At 42.9% G+C, this 18,353-nt stretch overlaps 1 protein-coding gene across 2 annotated transcripts in view; it reads right to left on the bottom strand.

The window, feature by feature from the left end:
- Positions 1–18,353, bottom strand: part of ankrd50 (ankyrin repeat domain 50) — a 37,483-nt gene that overhangs the window by 6,874 nt on the left and 12,256 nt on the right. For both annotated transcript variants that reach the window (XM_069669627.1, XM_069669629.1), the window contains exon 3: positions 14,853–15,085. In XM_069669627.1, the coding sequence (XP_069525728.1) occupies positions 14,853–15,085 (233 nt within the window). The remainder of the gene's footprint in view (positions 1–14,852; positions 15,086–18,353) is intronic.

The following is an 18,353-nucleotide window of genomic DNA, read 5'->3' as shown; positions in this document are numbered from 1 at the left end:
TCCCTGAACGGTGCACTGATATGCCACGCTGGATGTGGGCTCATAAACACTGACCTCTTTAAAGTAAGGTATTTAAAGTTTTAATTTTAGGCACTACATTATTGACTGAACGTTTCATGTACTGACATAAAACTAAATTTTAAGGATGTTTTTAAAAATTGAGCACCAGCACGTTTATCTTCAATCGTTAACTGTGACGGCTTTGATTATATAACAACTTTTCCCTGAACATAACATGAATCAGACTCTGTCACCGAGCCCGAGGCAGTGCTCTGTTCATCTGACTGCTATTGTGTGGGTAGAAAAAGACTGTGAAATCTTACTCCACACAGGGCCGGTGCTAACCACACCTGGAAGTCAGATAACAAACCTGGCACATTTAATGAGAGTTCCCAAGCAGGCACTGACAGTTTGGACAACAGATCCTGGTAAACAGAAGGACCGGTGGGTTTTATTTATCATCTGCTTCTGAGTTTGTTTAAGATAAGCATGCTTCTGCTAGTGTGTGCCTCACAATAATCTCTTCTTTCTTTGTCCTTGAGGCCTTGGTTACATTTCAAACTGATGCAAACAAATGAAATTAAGCTTTCACACCTCAGATACTGACTGCGTTTAATTATGGCCTCTTATTCTTGGCAGAAAATAAGAATCAGAGAAGAACTGATTTTGTTTCTCATAAATCACACCCTTAGGTTGGACTTTGTTAAAGGCACAATTGACCACCCATTAAATATTTTATGATATCATTTTTAGATCCAGACAATTACGTTTGGGGGGTTTGGGACTTTATTGTAATAGCGATCATAAAGACAGACAGCTGTACGATATAAACTGAATAAAACCCTAAAAATTATATAAAAAATAGCTAAATGTTTAAAAATAACTTCCCATTAAAAACACAAGAGCCTGATTCATATGGGACTTTTCAGACTCGTCTCCACAGGCATTGTTTTCTGCATTGTATACTCAGTAAACAAACAAAAACAAACGTCACATATAGGAAAACATATACGCTGATAGCAATAGTCCTCTGATAGGCCCATAGCCACAGATGATTGGCTGACCAATCCATCTGTCAGGCTGATAACAAAAGCAATACTTTGCTGATTCTGAATATTCACGTCAATAGATATAATTTAACGTTTGGAAGAGGGACAGCTGTGCAAACACTTTAAATTAATAAAGCCGTAAAGTATAACTCCCTAGCATTATACTATATAATTGCCCAGTCATTGCAAAAACTCAATGACCCTAACCCACTTTCAGAGTGCCATTGTTTTCGGTGACTGAGTGCATTTTCCACCCTCCCTTCAACCTCTTTTCTCTGGCTCCATGACCCCCTTTACCAGCTCCCACAACAGTCCTGGAAAAGTCATTTCAAGAGAGACAGATTCGTGATAAGCATGCATAGTAGTTAAAGGGAAGTCAAGCACTTTTGCCTTCAAGTACTAAAAACCATTAAAAATGTGTGTTCATTCAAGACTTTGTCTCCCTTTGCTCGTTTTGACAGAACCACGGAGGAATAGATTTGGGTCATTCTGAGTCTGGCAACGGATTCTTTCAAGTTCATATGAAAAGATACAGAAACACTTGGAGGGACCTAATGATCCTTAGGTGCATTCCTGTTCTCTGTGTACTCACTAGTCCTCTGGCTACAACTTCAAGCATTAAAGCTCAAATTTCAGCCTCATCATCATAAGACTTCTAACTCCTCCTCTTCTTATTTCCTCTAGCCTTTTGTTTCATGTCAGGTTTTTTATGTTGTTTAGCTTTAAGGCCAAACCAGCCTGTGCACATGCTTCCTTTCCCTTTTATTGGTATTTTTGAACTCAGTCTTTTCAGGCTAATGCGCCATAGCAAGTACCTTAGTCGACTTGAGCATATAGCATGAAATTTGCATTTACAGTTGATGTGGAAAGGCAGTTATCTGATGCTTGGTGTGATCCCGACTATGTTTGTGACTCTCTTCTGCTCTGACGTCCCTGACTGGTTCTCCTACTCTTTCTGGACCCAATCCTTCTTTGGACATTCTGGGTTTGCTCCAGTTGGGACAGGAAACCCACTAGCTGAGAGGGGGGAAGAGGCCTTTTATGGGGGGAAAAGGGATTCAGGGGACCATAAGAAAAAAAAATAGTTTTCATTCAGCCAGGGACTTCAGCGAAGTGCGACATTTATGATTTGTTCTTGTTGTGATTTGTTGTATTCACAGAGGGACTAAGAAAAACAGTGAGTGTACATTACAGCCCAATTCTGGAGATGTTACTCTATCATGAATATTCTCTCAGGGGAACAAAAGAAAAATGCTTCTGTGCTGTATTTTATGATAAACAGTTTCTCCTACTTTCCACGGCTGCTGACACACCAATTACGAAGACACGGTGACTTGGAAAGTTGGAGGAGGGAGGAATAGATAGAAATTTGACTGCAGACACCATGAAATAAAGAAAATATCCATTTCTATATACACGGAGCAAAGAGTAGAACAAGCAAGAACCTCTAGTCAGAACATACAGCACCAAAAAGAGTTCTGTCAGTGACTGGACTGAGTTGAAGATGACCTACAATTTCCACTTCAGTCATCAGCACACATCAGTCCATAAGGCTTGGATGTCAACTATGAAGTCATGGCGCTATTATGGCCCAACTCCTGCAGATAAAGCACTAAAACAACCACAGGGGGGGACGTCATCCAACCTGTATTTGATGACTGTGGTGTAACAGGAACTGCTATTAAGTACTACACAAGAATGCGAGAACTTTCACTGGCAACAAATCTTCAAAGACTTTCCAAGAAAAAATGTCTTTCTTTCCAAAAGCTGAACAGTCATGAAGGCCTAGATTTCTTTTGCACCCATTAAAAAGTGGGTTAAACAAACTGTAGCCGAGTTTTTGTGTGAGTTCTGGCTATTAATATGTGTGTGTAAGAGAGGATGGTTCAGAGTCTGAACAAAAGCGACTGCAAAACAAGCAACAAATGACACATTCATCAGGGTGAGGGATGCGGCTCCCGAGTACAGGCCTCTGAGCCAGCTGCTGCTCGTTACAGAACTGGATACCAGCCACGGGAGACAGAGCCCCGCTTACAAAAGAGGGACTGTTTGCCTTCTAGATTAATTTTTTCAGATGACAAACGAGGCAGCGTGCGTGCATGTGAGAAAAAGAGGTCCGAGCTCAGAATTTGAGAGTGGCAGCGTCTCTGATTCGGCACGTTCTTTAGCAAGACACCATCTTAGGTCATCTGATCCATAAAGAAAACAGAAACCCAAGCCTCGCTGCCCTGTCCTCGGGCTCTCCAGTAAACCCCAGTTCGACAAACGTCTGCTCGACAGCTGCAGCGTTCCCGGCTCCAAAAAACCTGAGAGCGCCAACCTCCTAAACACAAGTATGTGGATGAGAGTCAGCTCCAACGGTCTGCAAACAACAGGCCTTTGAAAAGAGTGCAGCTATATAATCTTTGTAAAATCCTGTTACGTTCCTTGTTTGATTATATACACTCTCTAATTTCTGCTCTTACAGACATGGAGATAACACTCTATTTTATCTCATGGCTTATTCACGCACAGAGCAGCTTTGACTCTAATGGGGCACTAACTCAACTGTGCAAAGATAACTGTTGCTGGAGAAAATCATTTGAGATTAGCAGCTACGTTTTATGTGCACTGTATATATACATTTCCTGCCATGCTAAACGACCACCAGGCGAGACACTGAAATGATTACACTTTAACAATTAATTTATGTTACGCCAGAGGCAAAACACTCGTGCCCAAACACGCCTCGCAGGCTGAATTTCAAACGTGATGTGAGAGGATTTCCAGTCAAACCTGTTGTGGTGCAACTGAGCCGGGCCGTGGAGGTGAGGGGTGGGGCTAACAGGAATACATTAAACACACTTAAGCTCTCTTCCCTTAACATTGCAGGGAGAGAGAGAGAGAGACAGACAGAGAGTTAGGTAACATCAAGTTAAGAGTGAGTTATGATAGCTCTGAGTGTTTTCTCTCCTCTAACAGGCTTCATCACTGATGGAACATATTTTACCGTTGAGGCCTTAATTAATTACCATGGTGAGCGAAAGGGCCGCTTGCCACCGCGTTTAATAACGATCCTACTTATCACATCACTTAAATCATGTGATGTTATTAAAAGTGAATTCTGCTGCTTTAAATCATCCGGGAAGGGCATGTGAACTGAACAAAGGGATGTTGAATTGGGACTCTCATTCATTTCTTCAGTCATGCAGTTGGCATGAATGAAAATAGGAAACCACGGTTGCAATAAGCAGATATGATATAGGAAGTATATCGAGATGACATCACAATGAGCCAAAATACCAAAGTAGTAAAGTGTTATTCTATCGCAAATTAAAGGAGTTTTTCACTGGTTATGAAACAGACTGAAATTAATTCTGATGACTCTACATGACCAACAAAATCAAACCAGACCATCAGTGACATCATTGATTATTTCTATATTGTTACTTTTAATGTCTGAAACGGCTGCCTGGGGGGGTAGGTATCAGGCGAAGCGATTAACTGCACGCTGCCTTTGTTTACATTTTCCAGGACAAAAATTTTAAGTGAGTGATACATATGACTTTTTGTTAAAAATACAACTTAAGCATGTACAGGACAAAATCAGCAAAGAGATAAGAGGTATGGTTTTGTCCACAGAAGGCGCCAAAACCAACACAAACCGAACGTTCCTCACAGGAACTTTAGACTCTTTTGAGATATGCTCGGAACATCTGTGAGCATGTCTCAAAAAACAGAAAAAAGTACATGATTTAAATAACATATTTTATAAGATTTTGGGCATAAGAGACGATACGTTCATTACAATCTGGCAGACAGCGCAAGACACACATTTAATCTCTCTCCCTGTGCATGGTCCTCTCTCTCTCTCTGCATGTTTTTCCAAGTGTTGCTGCTGCAGCATTTACGTTAATCCAACAGCATTCATTTCAGTCAGCGCAGTGTTTAAGTGACACAGAACCATTACTCAGTCCAACCTTGTAGGATCTAGAGCCTTTACTTAAATGTGATCAAGGTGCTTATTCTGAAACAAGACCTACATGTTTATCTGCAGTCATGTTAACTTCCATGTCTGAAATAGGCTTTACAGCATGGTTCAGTTTTAGCAGATACTTGGTATAAAATATAAAACCACCTGCACAAAGAAAAAGACATCAATCATCCCCAAACCAAAGACAAAGTCACTGTATGTATGATTTTGAATGGCAGGAGCTCATTAAGATGGTGACAAGAGACTGATTCATAAGGCCGTGCACCTGGCCACATGTGCAGGCCTTCACTCTCTGTATCCCATTATGGATCTCCACTCTAAGAGAGTTGTCATTATATATCATGGAGCTTCTTGCAGCTGCACAAATGACTGGAAACTTCATCCAAGTGAGGAAATTCCAAAACAGAACTGTAATAACAGATTGTTAAGCCTGGGACACACAGATCAAACAAGTTCAACAGCACAGAAAAAGCATGAACTTCATTTAAACTGCTCATTTACCAATTTCTTTAAATGGAAATAAAGTAGGGATTGTACCGCCAATAATCCATCTTTTCATGCCACATGGTACTTTGATTTTTTTTGCCCTTAATTTAAAAGTTATGCACCTTTTATTGTGCTAATTACGTTCCATAAAACTCCCAGAAATATGCCCTCCTGTCAACATTAAAAAGCTTTTTCTCCCCCTGATAATCCAAGTTTTTTGTTTCCATGGTGGCTGTAAGCTCTTGTAGTGCTGGGGGCTCCCTGCCCCACATGGGATCAAATTTCCTCAATCCCTGCCCGTGTTTTTGTTCATCATTACACTGGCTGACCTCCCGCTGACCTCATTTAGCCCGACCTGCACATGTTTCCATTCACCTGCTCAAGAAACTACTCGGTCTAGCACGTCAGTTGTGTTTTATTGGCCATCAAGTCAAACAAGGCATTATCTCCTATCGACGTGCAGAGCCAGGAAGGTCTGGAACCGTTTTTAGAAAGATTTCACAGGGAAATATGTCCACAGTTTCAGTTCGAGGAAAAGCTGCGGCGGTTTGCTGTGCAATCAGGTACTTGCAAAGTCATCCTTGGCATGCGGGTCAAGAGGCGGTGAGGTATGAAATAACCCTGTCTTTACTTTAAAGGCCTTTAACCCTGCAGCGAAACTAGCCCAAAAAATGTACCAGGAATTCCACCGCATTCATTCCAACAAACTTACATTAAAATGAAATTTAAATACCCTTCAATTAAAGCAAAAGCTGACATGTCGTGCTCTGTGCTGCCGCCTTGAAGAACCAAAAATGACAAGTCCTAAGAAATTTGGCAGGGGCATGCCACATACCAAAGGGCATCACCTCAGGAGGAGGGAGGCCAGCCGGCTCGTCGGCCATGTTCAGAATCATGTTACTGCAGTGCAGCACCAAAGGTGTTACAGATACAGACAAGGTAGACCTGTAATTTGCCCGGCTGTCAGACTGCATGGTGGTAAATTACAGTATTCAGTGAGGATTATGGTCTTCAGCTCATCCAAAGTGAGGCCCGACATGCAGCCTCACAGACGACAACTCATACATGAATACGGACATAAATCAGCTTGTCTGTGTAAGCCAATTTCAAGAAAGGGGGGTGGTAAGCTAATTAAATACGTCGTCCTTGCTCTTGTAACCCGGGCATTGAGGCACGGAGACAATCAATACTGAAAACTCTGAGAGAGGGCTTTTATTATGTTCTGGTAGCGTGAGGCATTTGTCGATTGTGCTCTTTGGTTTAGAGTTGTGCTATTAAGTCTCTCTGATGAAGGCCGCAGCGTGGCCAAAACATGTTGGAAGCTCTTTTAAGTATTAAATAAAGACTTAATTTTAGTGCCTTGGAGCTCCTTCTTTATTTCAGCACTGAAAATTGTTCTTGGCATCTAATTCCTCATAAAACTTACAATGTATTTCATAGTTCAGTTTCAAATTCATCCCTCGCTTTCAAACAGCTACACATCCAACCGTCTCAATGATGCCGCAAAATGTCATTTACTGGAGAGTCGGTAAGCAGAGCCATCTTTGTCTGTCTTCAGGGTGCATTCCTCGGGCCCAGAAGAAATAAACCATCCTCACTGCTTTACGACTGTGTTTGTGTTGTCAGTCGGCCAGGAGAACTCGCGGTCCCTCCAGTGAGGTCTCTCATTTGACCGAATAGAAAGCATGCACAAAAAGAGAAACACATCCAGGGAGATGTTAAGAGTTTTGTTGACCTTTCAGCGGAGGAACGATCATGCCTTGTGTCAGATTCACCCGCAGGCCTCGAGGACAAAGGGCTGCTCAGAGAGGTGGAGGAGGGAGGATACTTTGAACAGGGCTGCTCTTTTCAGTTGTGATCATTGGTGGTAAATCAGTTCTGTCTGTGAAGAAAGCTCCATTCACAGCAGGCAGAGTGGAGGTGGGAGATGTGGTTCAAGTCCTTGCCAGGGTGGGCTACCCCTCTTGCAAATACAGGAAACAAAAACAGTGGCCCACCCTGGAGGCGCATAATTTCCTGAAAGTGTAGCTTTTATTATACAATAGCTGTGGAATTTGCTATGACTTATCTTTGTACTGCGGGGTTCAGAAGAGGACCTGCTTGGTGTAAAACTCAAAGCATGTGCAAATGTGTCATCTCAACAAGGAAATGAGTGAAACCCCCCCCTCAATCGAAATTCCTCACGGGATGAGTGTCTTCTTAAAAGTGCCCACACGCTCCTGTAACATTCCTCAGACTGAGCCAGGAATATAACAGTCTTAATTACAGCTGTGATTCATAACTAAGAGGGGCTTTTATGTGAGGTTTTGTGTGGCTATTTTCCAAGTTCCTTGCTGGTACATCTCTCCTCCCCCCGCGCCACCACCACCGACGCCTGCCAAGTGCCCCTCTGACCAACTGGAAGAGTAAAAATGGGAAAAGACTGAAAATAATAACGTATTTACGATCAGTCTAATTGAAGTTGCTATAACACTACAGAGCAGGAATGTGGTTGTTTTTAGAGGAGCTGTTATATTTCACGAGTACAGTAACAGACTGATGCTATAATATTACAACTGCTGGCACTGCACATGACAAAGCCATCCCCATCCCTTTCTAATGTCGGCTTTTCTCTCAATCCTAAGCACAGCGTGTACGAGATGTTGTTTTGTGTTCACTGTAAATTGGGCTGTATCATTGTCATCTACCTCCTCCTATATTCAAGGATTAGTCACAACATGTTCCACACGAGGGGAGAGATTGCAGTTGCGATGCTCTTCTCATTCTGGTAATCTCAGATCTTAAAACATGCCTTATACCTCTACAGGGCTGCGTTGTGACAGCTTGTGAATTGGCAGGATCTGATAAGAGATAAAGACTCCGATTTAGTCTTTAATCTCTTTTAAAGGTAGTAGTGAAAATAATATGTGATCTATCTGATAAAACTGGAGCATTTCTTAAGTATATTTTTGAATAATGCCTGCCAAGCTCTTTGTTTTATTTCTTTGAATATCAATCTTTGACATTTACTTCTAAACTATGAAGTCGCTTGTAACTTTGGCTGCTCAAAGCCTCTGGAAATGTGGCTTGAAATAGTAAAAATGCAAACACGACATCAAAGTTGTGAGTCTCATTAAGCAGCCACAAAAACGCTCACAACAATCAGAGCATCTCCCCCACACACAGCAATGGCACATGTGACAGTCAGCGCTGTGCAACCTTTAACAGAATCAGAAGAAGCAGCAGCCCTGCTATCTGTTAATGATTCATTCCGATTGGTCACTGACTGTTGAGTTACAAATGCTTTGCTAGTATCCATATCATAGCTAGCAGTTAGCATACATAGCTTAGATGCTGCTATTTGATCTCAAAGCTAGGAATGCAAGGCTAAATGATGGCTCTGTAGCGTCAGCTAGCAGCATTTCTGTCACAGTGAGTTAGTGTCCAACGGCTGTGAATGATGCATTAGAAGAAAGCAGGATATTTTATTTTACGTCTGTTGGATTGAAGGCTGCAGTGGAAAGATGCCTCAGTTGTGGGGCAAGTGCCAATCTCCTATCAGGATCTTTGCCCATTCATACCTGATGGCTATGCGACCCGGAGCAATCTGGGGTTCAGTGTCTTGCCTAAGGACACTTCGACATGTGACTGCAGCAGTCAGGGATCGAACCCCCAACCTTCCAAATGAGAGAGGACCGACTCGACCACTGAGCATAGGAAGGAAAGCATAAAGATGAATGTAAACGTGCCTACTGAAGGGCAAAGAACATCAATGATAATAAATATTACATTAATATCAGGGATGAGGGCAGTGTGTGGACTTAATCAGCAGCTATGTGGACCAATAAAAGTGTATTTTCTCTGCTTCCACCAGCTTCTATATGTCTCTTATAGAATTATTAATGAATACAAACTCCAAAGACGAAGCCTCGAGTGCCCCACACCGAACTCTCTGCTCCCCCTGGAAGCGGCTCCCCATGCTTACTACTTGAGAAACAGGGACTTTGACAAGCATGCAGCACAAACAATATCGGGCAGATGGTAGCCATTACAGTTCAGTGATGCTTCCAAACGATAAAAAGATCACACACTAGGCTGGTTCAAACGCTATGAGGGGATTATGATTCAAATGAGTCTGTAATTATTTTAATGAGACCATAAGTGAAGATATATTTTTGGAACGCAATGCAATGGATGCAAAGAGTGTCCTCAAAAAACCCTGAATAAAAAAAAGCATTTTATAAGGTATTAAATAAGGTTTATTTGGTTAATTTTAAAAGTGATTTCTGTCAGATTTTCTCCAATTTAGAGAAAAGGGTAAGAAAACGATGAGAGTTATGAGCTGTTGAAGAAATACATGTCTGAGAGGCTGTTTCTATTTAAAAGCCCAACCCCCTGTCTCCCACCTCCACCCCGCCCTCTCGTTTCCCTTCCCCTTGCTCTCCCTGCTGCCGGAGGCCTTGTTAAATTGGCACAGATTCTACCCGGCTCCCGACCAAAATCGCTGCCTAAGTGTTTCCACTCCGCTACCCCTATCATGGCCTTACAGTAGCTCAGCACACAGAGGGGGTATGAAAGGCAGGGGCAAGATTCTCTCTGTAGGTCTGCTGTCACTGGGGACTACACAGAAGCAGCACAGGGACAGATTCCATGTGCTTATTTACATCTAAAAATTGAATTTCAGCCAATTTCAAAGATGACACAAAGACTGAGGCTTAATCAAAGCCGACTGATCACATAATGTGAGTCAGCCAGAGGGATACGCTGCAAAAATTCTTGTACTCCTCCTCGCAAACAGAACAGTCTTTGTTTGTGAGGCTGTTAGCCGAGCGGATGCGAGCGAGTCATTCTGCAGCAGAAGTCAGAATGCCTCCTTCTTCCTGCTCGGTCTCAGAGGTGTTGAAAACTTCCCAAAGCACATTCCACTCCGAGACAGACACGAGGAAAAACAGTTTGAGCAAGGAAAGAGGAATTCAGACTTTTTCTGCTCCTGGGGAGAAAGTGGTCTCTGATACAGACAGTATGTGTCAGACTCAAGTGAATTAAACACAAATCAAAGACAACTGAGAAAACTTTCTTCAGAAAGGATCCTACATTATGAAAAAGTCAGGAAGCCTAAAAAAAAGCATCGGAGCGGCCTCATGGTCCGGCGAATTTTCTGCACAATGACCTTCTGGTTAAAGGTCACTCGTCAAACTTTATCGACACTATATTCACACGACCACAAAGTTCCCATTGCCGCAGACCAGAGTATACAGGGAAACCCACACAACCTCCACCCCAGACGAAGTAGGCCGCTCATATAAAACAGGAGTTGGCTCTGCACTGAGCATGAAAGTGGAGTCTTTTGGCAGGTCACCGCCATCTCTGACTTGTAAACAATATGGAGGGTATTTTTAGGGGACACTTGGCCTTGATTTCATACTCTGAAGTCCTTTTGGTCTATTTTCGGTCCAGTGCTGCATAAATAAGGAGTATTCATACTGCTGTGTTCATAATACAAGCTAATGGAGGACGAGGGTGGATGTATTTGTGTGCATGTCTACATCCGGTTATATATGAGTGGGGGGGAGTCAGTGTAGCAGAAGAATTTCCAGTGTTGAACTAAAAGCCGAAGACTGGATGTAGACAAAACAAAGACGCAGCTAAAAGCATCCACAAAGGAGAAAGACTCGGGCTTATTGTAGTTCTGGAGGAGCTTCTCAATGCACAAACTCAATAGGATCCAATGAAACGCTGAAATAATGAAAGCAAGAGCACGGACAAACAAAATCACATATGTCCTTTGCCACTTCAAATAGAGGGCATCACATCTGATGTGTTCGTCTGGCTCTGTTCAGAAAGGAGAATTGTTTTCTAAAAAGCCATCGCTGGGTGCAGAATAAAAGCGATAAAAGCTTGGCCATCGCCAAAGAGGCAGTAAAAAGGGAAAGAGATGAGAGCCTGTCCAAAAAAAAAAAATGAAAGAAAGAAAGCAAAGAAAGAAGATAACTGCTGTTTATCAGATTGCTCCAAGATGAAATTCCCTTCAAACTGTATCAAAAACAAAAAGAACAGACAGCTCAACATAAGAGGAAAAAAGGCAAATAGGCAATCACAGAACTCTCCGAGATACTCTGAAGCAAGTTACAGATAAAAAATTTCCCATTAGCATTTCCATCCATGGCAAACACAGCTATATATTCCCCCGGTGACTCCGCTGTCAACTTTATGTGCAACTGCAAATAAAATCTGACAATTTAAATCTACGGTTCGAGCCAGACACAGCAGACAGCTCGGCACACACACGCACGCAGGAGAAAGCAGAAAATACGATTTAATGCAAATTGCTGCTGAAAGGAAATCAAATATAAAAGTTCTGCTCCGTCTGTGTTGTCTGTGGGCTTAAAAGTTTGGAGAATGCTGTGAGGAGGCTTTATACTACACCAGGATACCAATCCAGAATCTAATCTACCACGGGCACCTACGTGAGAGCTTTGATGTGAGAGGGAAGCGTGGGTGGGCATGTCTTTGTGATTATGAAGTGGGCAGCTTGCAACACAGTTGGTTTGTTTGAATTAGATGCATGACGCCCACTAACGACTCAAAGCGAGTTCTACGATCCTAAAACCCGGCAAACTCCCCCCCTCTGGCTGCCTCTGTCAGCAGAGTGTAGTTTAGGTGTGTGTGCATCTGATCAGTCTGACGCTGACACTCAGGCTTCCCTTAATTCCCAACTCTGCACCCGACCAATCACAGTTTCAACTACATTGAGTTTAGGCGTAAACATACGTTAAGCATTCTAAAGGGAGGCAGGCACTCTGATGACGGTGACACAGAACTGCACAATGGAATAATACCCATCCAATACACAATGCAGCCATTTGAAAAGAGGACTAGGCCCTGTTCAGACCCGGTATTAACATTTGGTTTTCATGATCGGATCACAAGTGGACAGCTTTAAGTCTGAACACACCGAGGACTGATAGAAGACGCATTCAGATCCGATCACTCAGGCCACATACGGAGGTGGTCTGGGACGCATTTATCCACATACGTCTGGTAGTGTGTATGCACACGTGTCCTGGGCCACTTTAAGGACCGCCCACTCTCCCTCCGTATCCACGGCAACGATCACATGGAGATCACTCGCCTTCCATTCCTGTCTGATTTAACATTTCTCTGCTGGGTCTCGTAAAAATCTCATTTATATTTACTTCTCATGTCACTCCAGTATGTGTAATCGGAGTTTGTGCATAAGAGCAAAGTGTGCACGGAAATACAGACAGATTTATTTATTGATACGGGATGATCCCCAACAGACGAGGAGGGGAGACTGGAGTATGGTCAGTCCTGGTTTTGACGCGTTTTGCCCTTAACAAGTATGGTACCTCATGTGATTGGGAGGTTGTGGTGGTCCCTGAGGCACTTTCATTGAAGTTACGATTACTTGTTTGGCCCAAACCAATGCATTTATGCAATATTCTCCATTTATATAATGTCTATGTATTTATCCCTTTTATCACACAGGGGTTGTGCAGAATTAAAAACATATTTTGTTGTATATAATATGTCATAAAACATATCATTAGTAAGTCATGTATTGCTTTCCTTTGAGCTGCATATTTTGTGGATTTGCAACTTATTATTTCTACTTCTTGATGAAGGTCAATTTTTATCAATGAAAAAGTAATTTCACATGATCCAGGGTGGATCCCTCGCAGTTTTTTGTTTTGTCCATCAGTCCACAAGATATTCAGCTGACAATGAAAGAAACCTCAGAATGTGTTGCTTCATGACTGACAAGTCTGAAGAAGAGCTTGTTGACTCGAAACGTCCCTTTGTGCTAAATAAAACCCTTTATGGGAGCTTCCTGGTGTGCGGATCTTGATATATATATTTTTTTAATATACTTGATTGTTTTGGATCCAGCACCCACTAAGGGATGTGCATGTCTGTATTTGATTTTTTACCTTGCTTCATGACTGAACCAGCTGGTCTAAAACATGCCTACCCACCTTACATCTCACTTCTAGCCAGAGACTAAATTCACCTAAAGCTAAATGCTGTCAAACTTGTTGTTGGTTTGAATATCAGCAGATTTTCCCTGTCATCAAGGCTATTTCAACGCCTCCTTTTTTACCTCTTAATCGTCTTAAAATGTCTCAACAGTTCACAGCACACTTCCTGACAGAGACAAATCAATAAACGATCATGCCAGTGTTATACAGGCCCCTTGGCTGCCTCCTGCGCCGCTCTACACAACAAAGCTACTTTTTAAGTTCCAGAAAATTTGCATAATTTTTAGATGCCAATGCAGAAAACAACCAGGAAAACAACATAAAGATTTAAAACCTGCTTTTATCTCGATGCCAAATCCTCCTCTGCCTGAATCTATACATTAAATATCACTGAAAATGTGCAAAATGACACATTACATTCCTGCGTTTTAACATTATTATTTATGCAGTGAAAGAAAGAAAAGTGTGTCGCACACTGATGCATCTTTTGAGCGGGGAGTAGAAAAGAAATGATTGCTTAGACTGCTGGAATATTGCGTAATGTTTTAAGAGGCAAGCCGAGGGCTCGAGAAGCTCCCACGTTTAGTGGTTTTGGAAAGGTAGAGAGGGTACACACAGCAGCGCGAGTCTGCGGAGGAGACTTCCTCCCACACAGGCAGGTTCTTGATTAATGTTATGCCAGCTCATCACCACAGAGTAGGCTGCTGGCCTGACAAGCAGATAATAGCAGCTGGTGTGGTACAGTGTCACAGGACATCAGGGGAGCTCTGCAACCCTTCTAGGGGTCTGCCACGGTGACCCTGATCTCTTTCGGCATGTAGTGATGTTAGAGCAGCCTTCTGCATCTGTACTGTCGGAACAGCCGTGACAGAAAAGGAACAGCCGCCGGCTTTGTTTGTAACCGCATTATCAGGTGAAATGTATCATCTTAACACAGGAAAATAGCTGCCACTGAGCGGAAACAAGCATGAAGCAGGAGTGACAAGTGCAAATATTGTCTCATCTATCAAACTGTCTCCTAACATCGGTCATGCTCAGCTGTGATGAAAGTATCACAAATGTTTTGACAATGATGTATTGATTTGAAAAAAATTCTCATACGACACCTGAAAGGGGAATGTTGGTATTTTTAAACCTCGGCTCTATTTTTTTTTTTAACAGATTTTGGAGTATAAGTGACTAATAGGTACAAAAGAAAGCTGGAATTACTCCAGGAGATTGATTCAGCCGGCAGCCACACAAGACTCCTACCAAAAAACTATAACTTTTTCTACTTATGTCATTTAGACTCAAAAATATATAAAACATAAACAATAAAAATGTCCTTAATTGAACAACAGCGTGAGTAAAAGGTGGATTGTTTACCTGTGAAAAGTTTAGTAATGGCCTTGTTCTGCCGCCGTGCTGAACAGATGAGCAGCAGCCACGGAGGCAGGAACTCGTGATGACTGGCCAGGAGCTCTGCGATGGTCCTGGGGGAGCCGGGAGAGGACCTCTGCTCCCCCTCGCCCAGCTGACAGCCTTCATCGATGGAGTCCACCAGCAGAAAGAGAGACTGCTGGGGAGGTTTCACACTCAGGAGAGGCAGGAGGACACATCTGAAGACAGAGAGAGAAGAGAAAGAAAGTGTTCACATGTCGTCGTCTTTTTGATTGCTGAAGATAGACCAACATTTGTATGCACGATAAAAAACATACATTCTAACTTCCCAAAAAATTGGCGTTTGCTTCCTTGTAGGGAGCAAAGATAAGGAGATTTATTCTGTCTGAGTTACTGTGTTTTTGTCTCTTTACACGTCTTCTTGGTAAAGAAGCCTTGAACCTTTAGAGATTCTCTATGCATAAAACAAGGTTAAAGACTCCTCACCAGGACAGAAACTTTCAGACTGGGTGGCATCACATAGCGTGTGATCAAGCCTCTTCAGAATTAGATTGATTACCTTGAGGTGTACCGTTCTCAGCTCATCATCCTCAATTGGTTTAAAATGTAGGCGTTTAAAAAGTCTCCATCTACCCCAAATTGCTTCCATTAAGATGCCCTGTGCAGATGACTTGAGCTAACAGTAACATCAGAACAGACACCCTTCTTTTAATAATTCAGCGAGCCTTTTTATGCAACTAAAACCTTTACCAAAGAGCTGAATGTTTAGCCCTGAGATCGGAGATCGAAAATGTGTTCTGCAGCTCTCACGACAGCTCAACAAGCAACTCAAAGCACAGCAAAACTCCTCTCAACAACAATATTGATGTTTTAATATGAGCACCAATTAAAACCGGCCCTGTGGCATCCACAGGTAAAGCAAACATGATGTATCGCATTCCGCACGAAGCATTACATCTATACTGAGCTGAGAGCAGATTAAATGCTACATTCATCTTTTAATAGCTGCAAACTACAAGGCAGACATGGAATCTACTTGCCCCCGTGCTAATGTGTCACTTTGCACACTAACACTCGCTGAAGCAAGAGAGCCAACAAATACATTCTCTGTCCTGTGGAGTTGTGTTTGTGCTGGCAGGGCCTCTGTTCCACTGCGACCGCCACCAACAGTTTGAAGTCAGACGTCCATTTGGGGAAATGTCATTTTCCAAGACTCATAAAATTACTTCCAGCCCAACTGTGATCCGAGGATTTCACACGAGTGGCGTTTTAATCTGGGTGAAGGTTAATCAAACATTGGAGAAGCAGAAGAACAAATAAATTAATTGACATGAAAACTTGATTCGAGAGTAGATGCTCCTTCAGGGTATCAGAGGCTCTTCAATGGGCGGCTTCAGGATGATGAGACTCGTCCACTACCACTCTTCCTTAATGGAAGTGACATTGGTTGTAAGCTTTGTCATAAAACACTAAAATACTGTTTTAATGAGACTTCCTCTGGATGCTCAACAGCCTGTCACTAAGCCTGTGGCACCAAAGCCATTCCCTTTTAAGCATCTACCATTTTAGCCCAAGTTCATTATCCTTAAGCACATGGGAGCACAAATGGCTGTGGTGAAGGTCTGTCTGCTTTCAGCCCAAACGACTGAGACATTCAGAAGAGGGCATTTTCACAATGACTTCCCTTTGGTTACTTCTCTGCCAGTATTGACACAGTTATCCTGCTTGACTCAATCCGGAGCCGTGTGATGTAACACAGCTCTATTAGCATGTAATGCCATGTCTTAGTTGCAAAACATTTTACCTCTTTGCAACAGTGTGCAATATGTCAAACTGAGATTAGATGGTTTTATACACAGAAATGTTTGTGCTGACAATTTGTACTTTATAAGTCTGCTTTGCATCCATCCCACGTCTGAATTGCTGGAGACAGAAGTACATCTATTTTAAAGAAGTCTGGGATCATTCAGCTGGACAAACTTCATGTTGCCACCAAAGAAAATGTTTAATATCGGCCCATATTCGAGAAAATACAAGCTGATGCAGATATATCTGACCCTTCAAAGTGTAGCTTCCCCTCAGGTGGATGAGGGACAGTTAAACCTCTTTTTTCAGATCTTCTACAAACTTGTAACAAGCTTGTATTCAAAACTGTCTCCAAGCAGTGTGAGCTCTCAAAAGGACAGAGAGCATTGCAAATGGTCTCCAACCTTTACGCTCTGCCATGATGTTGCTCTGCCTTACAAAAACACAGTTAATCACTCCATCTGATGGCTGTAGCACACAGAGAACCTGCAGCGCCATCTGGGAGCCTTGCCAAAAGGAATGTCCATCCACAGGGGTGACTGTGTGAGTGCGTGTGAATGGCTGTGTCTGAGGCCATGTTGCCTACTGAGACAATCAAATCCACAGTGACAGCAAGTGGCACAAACAAAGACTCATTCTTCTCTCACAATCCAGCTACTTTTCGGGCTGTCAAAGAGTCAAAAGACAAGGACGGCAGACAAAGGAAACTCCACTGGATACTGGAGCTGTGGAGTAATAGGCTCAGGAAAAGCTGATTCAGTTTGCCAGAGCAACCTGCAGCATACCTGAGCCAGAACATTAAAAGTAATTCAGCCACAGGCAGTGGTCTTGGACATTATTACCAACTATTTTGTTTCTCGCTTAAGCCCTCACACATGCCCGAGTAGATGCCAATTTCTATTTAAGACATGAAAAAAAGGGTTAGAAGGGGGGATGTGAAATGCATCTAATGCACTCACCATCTGTCGTGTTGTGTTCAGGGCGGCAGCGGCCCTCGCTCCCACTGCAATGTGCAAAGTGAAGCTTTCAGCGTGACGTTTAGTGAAGATGTCGGGGCAGACGGGGCAGCACCGGGCACCCAGCCAGAGTCCTACAAATTTACACAGCTCATTTTATAGAGCCGGCGCAGAGCCTGAAATGCATGCCACATACCCAAACACAGACCACACGTACACACATAAACACTGACCAGGACACAGCAGTAGCTCAAGGAAACAGGGTGAAATATGCCATCCATGTCCGGCCTTGATGCCACTCTATTAATGGACGAAAGGCCAACTGGTGAGGCGAGCTCTTAGCTTTGGACAGATCACCACACAGAGAGATACTGACAGCGCTTTCCACCATGATCAGGAGAAAATCAGAGAGGCCTTTTCATTAGAAGAACCCCCCCCATCTCTTCATTTAGTATCGAGTCAATTTGGAGGAAGCCTGCTCAGCGTCTTTGCAAAGTCAGGAGAGCTTAGTGCCACGGAGCTGAACGACAACAGCTGACTCATGCACCGGCTCACCCAAAGTGAAGGAGACAACTATCTTGCAGATGCTTCCCTCGCACTTTCTTGTTCGGTTCGTACATTATGCATAAAGTTACTGCAATCATCTTGTTCTAAGTAATCACACTGATGAGGACAATAAGAGTGACTGATGGTGGAGGCCCAGACACTTAAGCTGTCTGCTTCC

This window comes from Semicossyphus pulcher, unplaced genomic scaffold, assembly GCF_022749685.1.
Source record: "Semicossyphus pulcher isolate SPU_LCO1_2020_fin unplaced genomic scaffold, fSemPul1.0.p SCAF_2, whole genome shotgun sequence".
In the NCBI taxonomy this organism is placed as follows: Eukaryota; Metazoa; Chordata; class Actinopteri; order Labriformes; family Labridae; genus Semicossyphus; species Semicossyphus pulcher.
The sequence above is the reverse complement of the archived record's forward strand: the minus strand, read 5'-3'. Positions and strand labels throughout refer to the sequence as shown.